Raw genomic sequence first — 17,273 nt, forward strand, 5'->3', positions numbered from 1 at the left:
CTCTGGCACAGACACCTGGTACACCTGTGTCTCCTGCTAGTTTCAGTGCTGTCACAACTTCACCCCTCATGCCTGTTTCTCTGGTAACTCCAGTTTTTCCCAGGGTTATCTTCTATAAATAGAATCTGCTCCAGCTTTTCACTCCCCCACACCCATCTTGAGAAGAGTAATTACCAATGAGATGGTTTTAATAGTGCTGAAAGGAGGGTGATCCATTCTGCTGTGCTCTTTGAGGCTTTTTTCTGACAGGAACTAAATGCTCAAACTGCTTTAGCAATTTCCTTAGGTGACAAATGTAAAGTGTGTAGCTTCTGAAATACTTAAGCTTGGGTATTTAAACACTTGATAAGCCATGGGTTATCTGAAGAATAAAATTGTAATTGTTCTGGCATGCAAAGGTCTCAATTTAGTCATTTCCTTAATCATTGTTAGGTTGGTGGAGGTAACTGTGGTATCTACTGTTCACCTGTCCAGAAACCCAACCTGTGCTCAACCCAGGCTAGCAGAGATGCTTTGGATGATGAACTATCTGCCAGCACATAATACAGCAGCCAGAAGACGCAAACATTTAGAGCATTCATAAACCAGAAACATTTCTCAAAAAATGAAAAAAATAAAAACAAAGTGAGAGCATGTAAGGGTTTGAGAGGATGATGTTGACTTTACTGTCCTTTAAACTATGCCTGCAGCAGCCAAGAGCTTAATGTCATATAAACCAAGAGAAATGAAAGAGAAGCTATATCTACAGGCTACATGATGCAACTGGTGAGCAACTACTCAGATAGCAGGGTGCTCTGTGTGCAGTAAGTGCCTACAGATAGAAGTGCTGTGTAAAGGAATCATTGCTGGCACGCTGACGTGCTGGCAAATTAGACTGTACTTGGTGGAAGGATAAGAATCTACTACAGCTCTTTACTACAGCTCTTTTCACCCTTGTCATGATCACCTCATGACAAAAATATTAGTTTCTCCAGTGTAAATAAAATTTCCCAAAGAATTTCTTGAAGTAAAACCAGATTGGTGTGTAAGAGTAAACCAAGTGGGAACAACCTGTCAAGCTACAGTGTTACCAGACAGAGTTCAGAATGAAACAGCAATGGCAGCACCTTTTCAGGTTTTACAGCCACCTCTTTGCTCAACTTTTGACAATTATTTATTACTGCTAATATTGTGCTTCATAAACTCATACAGTGCTTTATGAAGTAAGGCATGTTTCCTATTTTAAAGATCTTATAATCTCATGAGCTGATAAGGGGTGCAGATTATCCCTTGGATGTTCATAAATAGCATTAGCACTGAGTTTTATTAGTGCTAGGTCCTTTCAAGCCTGTGGCTCTTTCTCTTTCTTAACGACACTTTCCTAGTCAAGTACCCAAATCAGGATTTCAACACCTTGATCTTCCAGGCTGGAAAAGTCTGGGCATTCTTTTGTTCTGCTTGTAGGGAAAGAGCAAAACCCAAGCAGAGTCTGAGTGCGGTGACTGTTGCTCTGCATGGATTTAATGCACTGCCTTTGCTTGCCTCTCTCTGAGACTACAAATCTGGGTTTTGGGTGATGGCAGCAGAGAGCAAGCTTGGGAGGTGTGTGTGTTTTAAATAAACAAACAATGGAACAGCAACTTCAACAAATTGTGAGTGGTGCTAATTTGTTATAGGGCTGTCTTGCCTTCTGGCAGTGTTGATTTAGGAGAGGCTGAGCAGACTGGAACGGATGCAGGGAGCTGCTGGTTCTTTTGCTCTGGGGTGTGTATATAGTTTAGTATAAAATGCTTCGAGGGGTCCTGTCCTGAGGAGCTTTCAGATTACAGAGTAAAGCACATGCATAGGCTGCCAATCTCCTTTTCAAAACCAAATCTTGGGCAGAAGTTCCTTCCCTACTGCCTTGCTCTTCCTTGTCTGCTTTTTTTAAATGGAGAGATGTTTTAAGTCTTGATTCATGACAAGAACCTGTAATTTGTGTGTTTTGAGGACTGCCAGAAAATCCTTGACCTTGACAATGATGGTGTTTAGGGAAGGAAAGGAGGAAGATCCTGTGCTTTGGATTATAGCAAAGTTTTCAACACCCCATGACCTTGGTGGGCTGCAATCCCCAAAGCTGAGAACGTGACAGAGAAGGCTGGCCGAATGCACAAGGTATCTGCAGCCCTGGACCACTCTTGTGCAGTGCTGCAGGATATAGATGGCAGGATGGGAGCCTTGCTGGGAAGAGGTAGATTTTGGAAGTGTAGAGTGACCTCCTTGCAGCCTGTGAGCTGAGTTTAAAGAAAGTCTGAATTCTCAAGTGAAGACGACAGAGGAATAAAAGAGTCAAAATGAGAAGTCGTGGCTGAGGAGAGGCAGCCAAGGAAACGAAGAACTTTGAAACTTAGTATACCCTGTTTTCCCCTTAGGTTATCTTCAATTCAGATAGATGTGGATGCAACGCCCAGCACAGTTTGCAAAACTTCGAGTCTGTTAGGCATTGTGCTTCATCAGGCAATAGTGGCTTTCTGGCATCCTTTCATTTGCCAGGCTCAAAGCTGCAGAAACACTTTTTGGTGGTTGCAAAGAACCAAATCTATGAAGGTTGAGTGATCAGTTATGCATCTGATTTGGAGGGATGTTTGGCAGGCAGTACACTCTTGATACTGCCAGGACCAACTCTTAAACAGGGGCTTGCTTGAAAGACTTCACCGAAGTGAAGCTTAGACAACAAAGATTTCTCTGAGAAGTAGAGGGCTGAGTACAGGGTCGGGGGTGTGTGTGTGTGTGTGTGTGGAGAAAAAGTGGATAAAGTGCAAAAGGTGCTGTATTTAAGGCATTGTTTATTTATATTAAGGAGAACTGTTTCTGCTGCATCCGTAGGTACAGATGAGATAAAGGCGCGAGACTTAGTCTTGTAGAAGAAAATGAGACAGCAAAGTTTGTTTCTGTGCTTACTGGTATCTGGCATGTGGTGACAGAGATGACATTTTTGTCCAAGGCTGTTACTACCCATGTCCTTCCTATACACCTCAGCATGGAGCTCAGTGTTAGCTACTGCAACTAGTTCATGACATCGTATGCAGATGCTCCTGTGCAGACTGCTTCTCCCTGCAGAAAAGTTTGCTGAGTCTGCACAAGAAATAAAAATATGCAGGCCGATTGGGAGTATCTTTATCAAACCCTCTCCCATTTCTCCCAGTGCTCCGAGGCCTTGTTTGCTCTAACAAACCCTGTAACTAAGGGGTCTGAGTCACATTTGCTAGTGGATTTAACACTCCCAGCTGCCTGCCTCATCCCCGTCCTGGAGATCCTTCTCCAGCTGCAGGAACATTTGAAAGGGTCATGCTGCATTTCACAACCTTGGCTATCAGCTTGTACCTGTGGTGACCCAGACCCCTAAAGCAGTCCTGCAACTGCGAGGGTGCTGTAAGACAGTCTCGGCTGGAAAAGGGTCAGAACGTTCCTTTTTCTCTGCATGCCATGTGCTCTTGCCCTAGAGCAATGCTCAGCATGAAGCTTCCATCCTGTGCCCCCGCTACCAACTGTGCCTACCATACTGAAAAGCTGGCCCAAGCTTTTAGGACCAGAAGCATCTTGTCACTCCATGTAATTCATAGAGTTGTTGATTCTGCCTAACACTCTCTAGGATTAGCTGGGAGGTAGCAACAGTTCTTTAGTCATGTCCTAAATTCTTCCATTGTAAAGGGAGAATTCTGTACATCAAGGTTCAAAGGTACCTGGGAAAATGAGGAATTTTGCATACCAAAGGAGCCTTAACTGGTGGATGGGTGGAGGGTATCCTTCCTCCTGTGTGGGCTGAGATACTCCACTGAATATGTGTGTATTTTAGTGCAATAAGGAGTCATTAGATTAGCATGGGACATCAGAGCTGCTTTTCCTATTTGCAACGCAGGTACAGTTGGAACTGAGCCTGCTCAGCTGTTTCAGGGCTGCAGAAGAGCCCAACATCTATTGCTGCTCATTAGCTTCTGAGGCTTTATTTGTTTTGTGCCACTGCTGTGTTCCTGAGATCAGCTGTGCTCTGCCGATATGCAGGAATTTCTAGTGCCTGGCTCTGCCTGACAAGATCTGCAATGTCCATGTCTCTCCTCTTCTCCTCCCACTGAAAGGTTTGGGTAGTCTTAGGCTCCTTCATGTCAGCAGTGAAAATAAATGTATAATATACAAGGGCTCTGTTTAGGAACTGGCAGGAAGCTTCATTTCTCACTGCAGTGTGGTGTTCTAACAGTAGGAAGCACCTTTGTTTTAAGCAGTTCTCTGCTAATCTCTGCCCTAGAGGGGAAATAAAACTATGGAGAAGAGCTTCTTACTTCACAGTAGCAAGAAGCGAATTGCTGTAATCTGGGTGTAAATCTGCATTTGAGCTGCTGTCCAAGAAATACCTTTATGTAGCATTCAGCCTTTCCTAAACTGAGCATTGCTGGTATTGCTGAGTGTTTTACAGTCCTGATGCTGGCTTGTATGCATTCTAGAGTGTGTGATCTCTTGGAGAGGGGGGAGCTCCAAATCCCTGGGGCTCTGGCCCCTTATGCTTAAAGCTGCATGCTATCTGAACATGGTTGGCCTGTTCATGCTGGCAGTGGTCCGTTCAGACTGGTTCAGCAAATGCTATTGGCTCAGCACAGCCCAGGTCAGTAAGCAAACGCTTACATTTCACTTCTTCATTGTATTGGCAAGATTTAAAAATCTTCAGTCTATAGCAGTCAAAACAGGGCGATCTGAATACAAAAGACCTATTAGTTCAGTGTGGAAGAGATTTAGTTACAGAATTGTGGGGATAAGAATGCAGGTGGAAATGATGGGAACACTGTCCTGGGCTTGAGCCCAGCAAATGTCCAGGACGAGTGAAGAACTATCTCCTTAGATTCAGTGTCCTTTTCACAAAGACACTTTCTATTTCCCAGGCTAGTGTCCTCCTGTATGTTCTCTCTTGTCCAACTACATTAATTATTGTAAGTCTTTTTCATTTGGCCTCTTACCTTTTAAGGTTGAAATAATAATCAATATTCTTTTAACTTTTTAAATGTAAGATTTCTATCTCTAATAGCACAGCTAGAGACATGCAGCCATCAATGTGACAAGAGCTATGCTCAAGTTTCACTTCACCATGAAGGTCTAAAACCCTATTTTAAATCCCTGCGAGGCTGCAGGCTTATTTCTGTTCTGCTTTTTGTGTTGTGGGTTTGTTGTCTTATTTCTTTTTCCCTATTGGGGCAGCATCACCACCTGTAGAGAGGGACCTGTCCTTAGCATCTACCCTGAGACTGTCTGGAGCTGATTACAGGAACTCTGGGGGAAGGAGGATAGGCACTGCAGAGGATACACTCAGCTTGTCAAGCCTAGGGTATCTGTAGGGTGTGCCTTTCCCTGACATGGAAAAGATGTTGTTGCTTCTTCCTTTGGGCAGGGAAGGGTGAAATTTTAGATCTTAAGTTTTGCGACTCTCGTACCACCTGCAGTTCCCCATGAATCAACTTGATCTCCAAGAACCTACATTAAATTAGCAGTGAAGCATCATTATAAATTGAAGATACACACTATTTTCTTTTCTTGTCTTGCACCACAGATGTAACAAAAGCCTGGCTCAATGCCATAACACCACTAGAAGAACAGGATTCCGAAGGCTTGGGAAGGGGTACTGGGAAATTAGGACAACACAGATGATCAGTATTAAAGTGTTCCTTCCATTGCCTTTACTGTGTGGGGAATGAGACCATGAAGCTCTGGCACCAGGGCTTTCTTGTAGAGGCATTTCTTCTAAACGGTGATATTTAGTTGCCTGAATTTCCAGGCAGAAGGAAGCTGGTGCAGACATCCTGGGGTCTGCTGTTCTTGGATACATATGGACTGCTCCCCCTGAAGCTCAGTGCCGTTGGGAGCCCTGACTGGAGGTGGCCAGAGTCATCAAGAAACTTGCAGAGGCCTTCTGCTGTGTTTCTGTCACAGTTCAGCAGTTCTGGGGAGCTGGGTGGAGGGGAGGTTGTTCTGGTAGTTACATATATAAGGCAGGTGGCCGTTTTAAAATGTACCTTTCAATTTTGATTGCAGTTTTTTAATTGCATTTAACAGCGTCCCTGCTGATTCTCCATTCTGCATCCGTGCAGCCACGTTCTATTGATGGCCTGTTGTGATTTCAATGGAACATCATGGGATGTACCTGGCACGTCGGGCAGCACTGGATGGAGGTGCCTTTAGCCCAATGTACCTGGCATGGTAAGCGGCAACCAAGTGGTTAATCTGCATTCTACTGCTCATAGTCTCAGCTTGTATAGCAAGGTGTTCCTGCTTTGCTGCAGCCTTGCACTGACTAGAAATCACTTGCTCTCCTGATGTTAGTGCTTTCATGCACACAGGGCCCTTACCCTTTTCACCCATGGAGATTCCCCTTCTCTGGGCAGTTTGCCATGCAGTAGAGAGCCTAGCCATGTGGGGCTCTCCTTGTTATTCTAGAACAGGAAAGAGAAGGGACTGGGAAATCATCTGACTCTTTTTCTTCTCTCCTTTTTGGGCCAGGAGCTGGTAGCAGTTGAGCATGTATTGCCCACGTACCTAATGTCCAAACACTACTGCACAGAGGTACCCAAGGCTTGTGTCCATACTGTTTCTGCAGGAGTCCTGCAAGAGCTGCTTCAGGGAGCTGGGAGGGCAGTTCTGCCTGGCACTAACTGGAATGTAACAAACTAAACAAGGGCCCCTTTAAGTTTGCTGATGTGGTATCCTCTGTGAAAAGATCCTCCATTCTCCTTCTTTCCACGTCCACACCTGCAACATCAGCTGCACATCCTGCTCTGTCCTGCATGTCGCTTCCACTCCCTTCCCCAGCTCCGCAGACCTCTCCCCGAGTAACTTGACATGTTGGTCTTACCTATTTTGAAGTGAGTTATTCCTGTGAGAAAAACAAGGGTTCTGCATCCTGTTTTCTGCTTGAGCCCATGCCACAGAGCTTTTGCTACTCCACTGCCAATGATGAAAATGCATGTTCTTGCCTCTGTTTCCGAGTTCTGCTGTCTGCCTGCTCAGAGGGGCTGGGGATAGGGAACCATTTGGGCTAACACAGTCCCTGCATTCCTCCCCATGCCTCTGCTGCTCTGGAATGTGAATACCTTTAAAAGGCATGGGCTAATGACTGGACAACTGCAGCTCCTGGGGGGAAGCCCACTTCACTGGTACCTTGCAGAGTCCTGAAAATAAGTTCTGTTGGGATGTGGGGAGAGAGAGATGAGCCAGTGAGCAACAGGAAAGCTCTCTTCCCAGTGGGGTCCTCAAGTGCAGTGAAGAAGTTAGCTCATCTGAAACTGAAGAGTGCAGAAGTCATCTGTTTCAGTTTCACCCTGGTCCCATAGCAACTGGACACAGCATTTTTAATGTCAGAAGTAAGTTGGTGGGAAAGAGCAATGTAGGAAACAACTGATTTTATTTTGTCTTGTTTTTCCCCACCCTCACTGCTGCAGTGTCTGCTCAGCACAGCACAACTGCTTGGGAAGGTGGAGAAATAAGTAAGCAGGCCACTATCTTGTCCTAGGTATATTATAACATGCACAGTAGGCTAATGCTTTAACAGCATCTAATGTGATACATCACATCTAATCTGTTTGTTGGTTTTTATCTGCAGTACTGTTAGTTCACTGTTCAGGTGCTCGGTGTCTAACCTTCTCATCCATCCACAAATCCTCTACGTGAAATGAGTGATTCCTTAGATCTGTTTTTGATTGATTCTTTGCTTCACTGGTGTTGCTTCTTAAAAGGTAAACAATATTCATATGCTGCAATCTATAACTCAGAGATGAAATCAAATAGCATCTCCTGCCAGAGGTTGCTAATATAACACATTTAGCATTCACTCAACAATTCCTTTTAGGAGAAGATTTAGTGATATTAAAGAGAATCAGATCTGTCGTGAATATGTAGATTTTTACTATTTAAAAGGGGGAAGGGATTCCTCTCTCCTGTACTTTGGCAATCTAATATTCTGTGATGTCCAGATCGTTGTGGAAATTGAGAGAAAATGAAGTTTTTCCTGCTTTGTAGTGAGAGCAGCTCAGCTCCTGGCGCAGTCTGTGTGTTCTGCACATCTTCATGCCCACAGGGTCACAGTGTGCCCCAGGCTGGGCACAGCAGCTCGCAGTAACCCACCTCCTTGGGCAATAAGCTTATGAAGATGCTGTCAGCTCTTAGCTTGCAAAGCTTTGTTTGATGTGTGGCATCTGCTTGCAGCATTACTGTATTCTGTGATTTGTGCCCTGTATTTTTCATGTCTTTGCATGTGCTGTGTGTCTCAGTGTCATGGATATGGTGGAGGTAGTGGAAGCCTCAGTCTTGCTTCATTCCCTACTTGCACAAGAATACTTGAGCAGGTTCATTGCTCTGAAATCTGTTTTGAATGCCTAGGAAGCAATCTGAATCTGAAAACAGGCCATGTCTAATGCTATTTGTCCAGAGCCTTCTGTGATCCTGTTTTAAACGCCAAGGAGTGAAATTCTGGACACCAAATTCAATGATAAAAAGACTTGGCCCCAGTATGACATCTACATACTTTTGGGCTTTGGGTTTTTTACTAGAAATACATCTGAGCCTTTCCTGAGGCAGGGCTCCCCTGAAGCAGGAGTATGGTTTTTTCTATCTTTTTGCAGAGAACAGAAAAGGAAGGGTTCTTACAAATGACACTGAGATACAAGAAATATAAGCCACTGTGATTTTTCAGGGCTTTGGGGGGCTTTTATTGGCAATATTGGTGGTGGTGATGTTATCCAAATGCTCAGGGTTTGTTAGGAGCTAGTCTCTGCAAACTGATGGATAGCAAGGCCTTTGCAAGGCAGTACCTGCCATTTGTTTGGGAAGATCTGCTAACTTTTATACTGGACTTAACCTTGTAGTTGTGTCTGGTCCCATGCTTCCAGCTAGAAGTGAGGTTTTAGGAATGCCACAGATTAAGGAATAATGCCTGCTTCTCTTTTGCTAACAAGTTTTCCAACAACCCTCTTCCCCCACCTCTGAAATGCACTAAAGAAGGGTTTGTAACTGGTCAGCTCTGGAAAATATTTGGAATGAATTTAGTTTTGTTCAGGACTGCACAAGACACACAAGCCAGCTGATACTACAAAGCTTTTGTCAACAGAGGTCAGTCAGTCAGAGGTGTGTTCTCTGACCACGCTGCTGCCCTGGGCAAAGCCCTCGATGGGCAATTCTGGCAAAATTTTAAACATGGGGCTCTAAACTTGGCTGAAGGTTTTGCTGCCTTTTTCCATCACATTCATTTTGTTGGGATTGCTAAATCCATGTTAGACTTCAGTTAGCAAATGCAAATTTGATAGGCAGTGTTACAGTTACAGCTTAAACCTGACCACTGCTTTTAAAACCTACTAAAGATAATAACCTACCTCATACTTATGTGCTACTGAATATGAATACTTCTGTAAAATTTGACATATGAGATAAATAGAGGTAATTTAAACAACATGTACTATGCTAATTTTTATGCTGCAGAACGTACTGAGGTTTAATAATATTATCTTCCTCATGAAGGTCACTAAAAAGCAGACTTATAATTCTACCCCTGTTTCCAGAGCTTTCCCTGCAGGCTTATTACCTGATCTCAATATCATTTAAGGCAGAAAGAGAGAAAAAAGAAATAAAAATCTAACCATATTTTCTATTAGGAGCTGCAGCAAGTCTTTACTCTTTGCAAAGGCTTAGACAAGCACATAACACAGAGATTTCTAGACCTCTGCTTCAAGTACCACATGAATGGGAAATAAGCTGGCTTTTACTTCAGTAACACACTTTTCTTTTTTTATTAGTCTGTTTAGGAAAAAATGTTGGCTGTGCTGTTTCCTTTCCTTTACCATATTTGTACTTTATGGAACACATAAAAATCATATCCAGGGATTTTGTGTGTTATATGCATGGAAAAGCACCATTATGTTTGTAGTGAAAATAGTGTAGGAGTAGGCTGTCTCATGCTATTCTCAAGCAGGATGCAGTTGTGTATATATAGATGCTGTGTTATGTTACAGGCCATGTTTTGTCCTTCCCTATCCATGTATCTCGGTGACCCAGAAGTAAGTGCTTTTACTGGCCTGGCTAGATAAAAGTGCGTATTTGGTGCCTCTGTGCTGTTGCTCCTTCCTCTTAATCAGCAATTCTGGAAGCAAGCCACTACAACCAGACACATTGCCTGCGTGCTGCAACTCTGATGTAACTCATTACAGCAAAACTTGTTTTTAAAGTGCTCGACACTGTTCACTGGTGGTAATCCCTGTCTCTATCATGTTTTTGTGATGCTGCAGGATGAGTTTCTATGACAGAAACACTATAGATGGAAGAAATAGCTCGCGGCACCATGGCAAGCCTGCAGTTCCTCCTTTTGGCTGCTACCCTTTCTAAAGCCAACCATCTCTGGGAACAACATTAATGCGCACAAAGGCACAGTGGTGAATCCACCATCTTCTTGGGTTCCCATCCATTGCTGAAACAATGCAGAACACAAAAGCAGAGCAGCCATTTCAGCTGTGGATGAGCCACTGAGATCTGTGTGGATGCTGAATTAGGTGCTGGTGCACTGAACAGGGGCTACCAAATTCTACCAAGTATAACCAAGTAGCAGGCTGATCATAGGACAAAGCGAAGGAATGTGTCCTGTGGAAGAAGGGAGGCACGTGCTTGGCAGATCTGCTGGCAGAAGTATAAGTACCAGGCTCGTCAGGCAGCAACACTGGAGGAAAAATTGTATTCCTTTACCTTTCAGTAGCTTTTTTCAGAAAGCAAAATCTTTTTGTTGTGCAGAAATGGATGATGTAAATTTACCACCTTTCTGCCAAATTAAATCTATTTATCACCAGTTAGTAAGAATCAGGTGTGAGGGAGGTTATTTTTAATACTGATAGTATCACTCCTTATTTCTTTTTCTTGTGTACATACTTGACACTGAGGGAAGATAATTTGGTCTAATGCTTCATCATTTGGAATCTGATGGGACAGAATGGGGTAATGGGACTCACAAGCAATAAAGACATTAACTGATTATGATTTTAAGAGAAAATTTAAGCTCTTCATGTCTATGGACTTATGGGCTGCTCCTCCTTCAGTAAGAGAAATCTGTTTCAATAATATGATAAAGTAGGGAAAGAAGGAGGTGGAAGGCTAAGTGTGGCTGATGTATGTTTGGTATTTAATTCCTATATTTGAATTCCAGAGACTATTTTAAATCAATCTTAACAGATAAATGCCCATTACAAGTAGTAGTTGGCACTTTTAAACAAAAACAAAAAACAAACAAACAAAAACCCAACCAAAACCAAACAAAACACCCCACCCCCCCCCAAAAAAAAATAATCTTGGATTCCTGACTGCAGCCCCAGATTTAAATTCTGGTTTTTATGTGCTGTAGTATCTACCAAACATGCAATTGCAATTTTGCAATTAGTTCTGATATGCCTCAAACTAGGTATTTCCTACAGTCCATGCTACTGAGAAAGCCAATATCTAAAATACACTGTGAATACTGGTTGTGATATACATGAACTACGCAGAGGTAACCACAATTTTCCCCTCTTCCCAGCACTTCAGGGTAGAGAGACTGTGACTTGAGTTAGGTTACTTGACTCTTATCAGTTTGAACAAAATTCCTTCAAACCTAAAGGCAGGGCAGAATTAACTTCAGAAATCAGTTTCAGATTGTTTAAGACATTTGGTGGCATTTAGCTAGCTCAGCATCCTGAATTGCAGCCAGTTCAGGGTTGGTTCTAGCCCTTCATGTCAATGGATTGGGATATGGACATTGCCAGGGGGGTGGTTTTTAAAAGAGCCTTTCATACTCTTAAGGAGATTCCCCATTCACACCTCAGTGTGATTAATTCCATCTTCAATGGATTTAGTTGCAACATGTTATTTTCTCAACTCCAGAGCAGCTGGGTGTTGTAGGATTTCAACATGTAAGAGCCAAGAATCGAACTACATGTTAAAGCAGGGAAGCTGCAGCTTATGCGAATTATTTTACATGTTCAGATATGCAAATGGAAGTGAAGTAGATGCTGCTTTTTTCTTCCTTTTTTTTCTTGCTCCTCATCCTCCCTTCAGATTTGTGTCAAGAGAGGGAAACAGCTTTCCCCTGTACCTAACTATTGTGTCCCTGATGGTATCTTTTGAATAGTAATTCCAGCCAATGACGGCTGCTTTTGTAAAGGGATATTTACAAATCTGATTTTTGAAAGACTTGAGTCAAAGTTTAATGTGAGAAGTAATTCTCTCTGTACTCCAAGCAGGATCACAGCTTGCAGGGCTGAATGTACCCAGAGCTCCTTAGTCAGTGTCAAGCCTAACATAGACTGCACTGTGTTAAGCCAGTCTATTAAATGTAGAATTGTTGGAGTGGAAACAGCAGGTTCACACCCTCTCATACTCCTGTTTTGCAGGTGGTAAGGTGAAGGTGAAAGGAAGAGAAGGTGGAGATGGAACTGCCAAATCATGCCAAACAACTGCTATTGCAGCTGAACCAGCAACGAGCCAAAGGTTTCCTCTGTGATGTGATCATTGTAGTAGAAAATGCCCTGTTTCGTGCCCATAAGAACATCCTGGCAGCCAGCAGCATGTATTTCAAATCCCTTGTCCTGCATGACAACCTGATTAACTTAGACACGGACATGGTGAACCCCACCGTGTTCCGGCAGATCTTGGACTTTATTTATACTGGTAAGCTCTTAACGACTGACCAGCCCGGTGAACAGAACTTTAATGCTCTCCTCACCGCAGCAAGCTACCTCCAACTGCACGACCTGGCAGCTCTCTGCAGAAAGAAGCTGAAGCGGAACGGCAAGTCCTTTGCTGGCAAGGCCGGTGGCCTTGGTGTCGGGAGATCTGCCAGGAGTCAGAGACTTTCCACTGCTTCGGTCATCCAAGCTCGCTATTCAGGGTCAAATGAGGGGTTGAAGGGCTCGCACTCAAAAGAGCTGTCAAAGGGAAAGCTCTCCGATGACGAGGTCTTCATCAGCAGCTCCAACCAAGAGAACTGTCACTCCTTAAGCAGGGGAGCCAGTAAGAACGGTGGTGGGAGCGGCAGTGCGAATGGGAGCACTGGGGACCAGGAGCTAGGCCTCGATCTGTCCAAAAAAAGCCCGTCGCTCCCTGTTGCAGCCTCCCATGACGACACGCAGCACAGCGAAAGCCAGCACGGCTCTCCCCAATCTGCCTCAGCCCCTGCAGCCAACAGTGCCTCATCATTCGACGAGTCTGGAGTAGGAGCCCCTCACAGCATGGCGGACAGCAGCGACCCCATGGAGATGGATCTGAGCGAAGAGTGCCACCACTCGCTGACAGAGAGCAGCCAGCGCAAGGGCCTCCGGCACTCGTCCCGCAAGAAGGAGTGGATCAAGAAAGACAATGCCTTCGACCGAAAGGAGGGGAGCAAAGACAGGGACGAGGGTGAAGGGCTGCCCAATGGTATCCTGCTGGGATCCTTGTCCAAGTCTGTGGAGAGGAGTCTGGCTGGGGCGTACGGCGCAGACCTACCCTACCCGTGTAAGGAGGAGGTGGAAAATGGCAAGGAGAACAGTGACGACAGTGGCCAGAGCGAGAGCGAGAGCGGCGGGCATACTAGTGCCAACTACGTCTACCGGCAGGAGGGGTTTGAGCCAGTGGCCTACGGTGACAACCTGTATGTCTGTATTCCCTGTGGCAAAGGCTTCCCGAGCTCTGAGCAACTCAACGCCCATGTGGAGACACACACCGAGGAAGACCTTTACATCAAGGAGGAAGGCACATACGGCGGCAAGGATGAAGCCGAGGATTTGTCCAACCCCAACCAGTCCTACGCCGCAGAATCCCGACCCTTCAAGTGTTCAGTGTGTGAGAAGAGCTACAAGGATCCAGCCACGCTGCGGCAGCATGAGAAGACTCACTGGCTGACACGGCCCTTCCCTTGCAACATCTGCGGCAAGATGTTCACGCAGCGGGGCACCATGACACGGCACATGCGCAGCCACTTAGGGCTCAAGCCCTTTGCTTGCGAGGAATGCGGGATGCGCTTTACCCGGCAGTACCGACTGACAGAGCATATGCGTGTCCACTCAGGAGAAAAACCTTACGAATGTCAACTGTGTGGTGGGAAATTTACCCAGCAGCGCAATCTGATCAGCCACCTGCGAATGCATACCTCTCCCACATAAGCCAAAGACTCCAGAATGAGCTTCGAGCCCATCCGCAGTGATTTACCTTTCTGTAGACTTGCTGCTTAAAAAAAAAAAATAAGAAAAAAGAAAAAAAACAAAAAAGGGGGCAAGTCCCCAAACTCTGTTCAGTCATGGGAGGCCTAAACAAATGTAGCTTTAACATTTAAAAAAAAAAAAAGTTCCTTTTTTCCCTTTTTTTAAAAAAAAGAAAGGTCCACAGCCAAGCTGATGCATTTAGTCCAACTCTCCCTCCAAATCGTGGTGATCCGGCAAGAAATGCCACTTCTTTTTGCACACATTGACTTCATTGTCATACTGATTATCTGGAGCAGGTAGGAGGGGGACCATGGGGAACTTTCAGCCTCTGCTGGCTCCCCACTCCCTGCCTCTTTCCTTCCTGTTACTGTCACCCTACTCGCCTCCTTTCTTAAACCCAAACTTAGTAGGGGCATTTCTTGCCATCAAAAAGAAAATAAAATACACCTTTCCAGTGGCCTAAGTAGCTGTGAAACAACACAGCCTTGCATTCACAAGTGCAGAAGCTGTGTCTGTGGACCATCTCACAGAGTTGGCAGCCCCTTCAGATACTGTGGGAAAGCCACAGCAGTGGTGGAACCCACCAAACTTCCCCTGGCCTGGCGGTGGCGGGGAGTGCACCAGCCCGAGTGATGCCTTCCTCACCATGCCTTCCTCTTTTGGTTTTGATCTTTATCCTTGGCACACGTAACCACACACCACCTCCTTCCCACAAAACACACAAACCTCTTCTGCCTTACCCATGACTGAACAGGGCCTGGATGCCCTGGGAATTTCTTTCAGTGAGCAGGGGGTCGTCTTTACTTTTCTAGTAGTTTCGTATGAATATTCTTTGCTTAGAGGTACTTGTTTTATTAAAGGAAAAACCATTGTAACGTTTATGTGAATGTTTGAACTGGAAGGTCTGAGGTTAATTCTAGGGTGGGTGGGTGGGGAGGGGGTTTGATGTAGGCTGGACTTGCTACAAGTTCTTTAGGTACTTTTTTATTGTTTTTTATTTTATTTTTTGTGTGTGTGTATGTTTTTAGCTTTCCTCCCTCACTAAAGAGCGAGTCTGTGTGGACAGGCTTGTCACCTTTGCTACCTCTTGAATTCATGAGAACAATAAGATGGTTAGTGAAAGATTAGGCTTTTTTTTTTTTTTCTTTTATTGTAAGTAATTAAATGTATAAAAGTAGAAGCTAAATTAAAGTTAAGGGATTTTTACCACCCTGTCCTTCCATCAAAAGTCAGCTAGAGAAATGTTAAGCAAAGCTTGGCCAAAGACGAAGCGAAAAAAATAGGTTGAGCCAGGGGCTGTGCTGGCTGCTTGGACTGGCTCTGTGGCTCACTTGCAGTCTCTTGGCTGGTTATAGTCACTTTTAGATAAAAGAAGAAAACTTCTCTGAGCTTTTTGGGCCCTTTCCAGCTTTGTTTATTGAATCTGGATCCCATGGGGAGGGGAAAATGTCCCTCTCATCTTCCACTCCCCCAGCACATCTGGGTCAGTCTGTAAACACCTGGCAGGACAGAGGGTGAGGGCATAGCAGCCTATAATTTACTAGAATCCAGAGTGCAATAAGGTGGGGGAGAGGAGGAAAAAGCAAACCAAAGTGTTTCATATCCTCCCTTTTAGACAATTTAACACACGCACACAAAAAAAAAAAAAAAGGAAAAAAGGAAAAAAAAAAAGAAAAATGAAAAGAAAAAGAAACAAAATGTTCTTGCAACATCTGCATAAGACATCACAGCCAACAGCTGCTATTGGTTTAGGAGAGAAGACAGAGAACTCAGCCCACCAATTCTTGGCCCCCTTGACTTTGTTGGCGTGACCTTGTGGAAAGCTATGGCTTATTTCAAGCCTCCCGTGACTGTGGTGGTAAAAATTCACAGCCAGTAGAATCATCCCTTCTGAATTGAGTCAGGTTTACACTTGTGTTTTCTCAGTTGTTTGTTTTGTTTGGGTTTTTCCCCCATTCAAACCAATTTAGTCTCTGCGGAAGGTTCACCAGACCTCACGCTTTGTCTTTTTAAAAAAAAAAAACAAAACCATTTTTTTTAAAGTTTTGACCAAAAAAAGGAAAAAAAAAAAAGAAAAAAGTGAGCATGTTTGACTAAAACAAAGGAATATAAGCTTCATTTTCTATTGGTTTTTTTTTTTGTTTTGTTTGTTTGTTTGTTTTTTTGTTTGTTTGTTAAGGTAGACTAGTCCATAAGAAGTTTTTGGGTCAATTGAATGAACTAAGGAAACTGGAACCCAGGCTCCAAGCAATAGAGATCCCAAAGGCTGAGCCTTGGCCTGGTGTTATGTTACAGGGAACACACTGGCCCCTCTCCCGCCATGCTCCAGGGTGCTGCTACCAGTGCCATTGTCTGCCTGTCCTGGACCCTGCGAGAGGGGAGCATGGACTTGTGTTTTTTCCTAACTGTGCTGAGATGCGCTGTTTTCTTCTGGGGGGTTAGGTGGGATTTTAGTGTCTTTAGCACTTCCACATTTTGAATATATATTGAATTCTTTTTTCCTTGATTCCTTGCCAAAACCCCCTGAGAATGTCCCCAAAATAGCCTTTGGGGAGGACAGGGAAGGCCCTGCCATCTACCTTTTTCTCAGAGCAAGTCTCAGCAGGGCTGAGGGACAGCAGTGCAACGTTAGTTCCTAGGCACTTTCACCCTGCCTTTACCTGCCCTCCAACCACCCTAAAGCTGAGTTGAATCCCACCCTGGCTCAGGCTGCAGCTCCCTTGTGGGTTTGGGACGCTGGTCCCCCCATTCCCTTGTGGCCCTGCAGTTTGCCCAGCAGTGATGGGGATGGCAGGAGGGTGTCTGCAGAAGCCAGCTCTGGGACAGCAGCTCAAGCTGTGACCCACTGAGCCAAGCCATGGAGCAGCCCAAGGCATGAGGAAGCAGTGAGCTCCTCAGCAGGCAGATAACCTGCTCCCCCTCTCTTAACTCCATTTCTACAAGCATGTGTGTGGGTGATGTAGCCTCTCCCCTCGCAGGCCCTCTCGTCATTTGTTTCTTAAGCCTTTAAGAATCATGTTGAAGTTTCAGGACCCAATGCTATGTTTTAAAACCATTTTTCAGAGCAACTTTCTTTTTTAACTTTATCCC

General features: G+C 44.6%; 1 protein-coding gene across 1 annotated transcript in view; it reads left to right on the plus strand.

Annotated features, from left to right (window-relative positions):
• HIC2 (HIC ZBTB transcriptional repressor 2) overlaps positions 1-16,855 on the plus strand; it is a 36,624-nt gene extending 19,769 nt beyond the window's left edge. Inside the window, exons 2-3 of the mRNA XM_030502436.1 lie at positions 6,055-6,198; positions 12,396-16,855. Coding sequence (XP_030358296.1) covers positions 12,432-14,144 — 1,713 coding nt within the window. The 5' untranslated portion in view covers positions 6,055-6,198; positions 12,396-12,431 and the 3' untranslated portion in view covers positions 14,145-16,855. The remainder of the gene's footprint in view (positions 1-6,054; positions 6,199-12,395) is intronic.
• The last annotated feature ends 418 nt before the right edge of the window (positions 16,856-17,273 follow it).

This window comes from Strigops habroptila, chromosome 11, assembly GCF_004027225.2.
Source record: "Strigops habroptila isolate Jane chromosome 11, bStrHab1.2.pri, whole genome shotgun sequence".
Classification (NCBI taxonomy): domain Eukaryota; kingdom Metazoa; phylum Chordata; class Aves; order Psittaciformes; family Psittacidae; genus Strigops; species Strigops habroptila.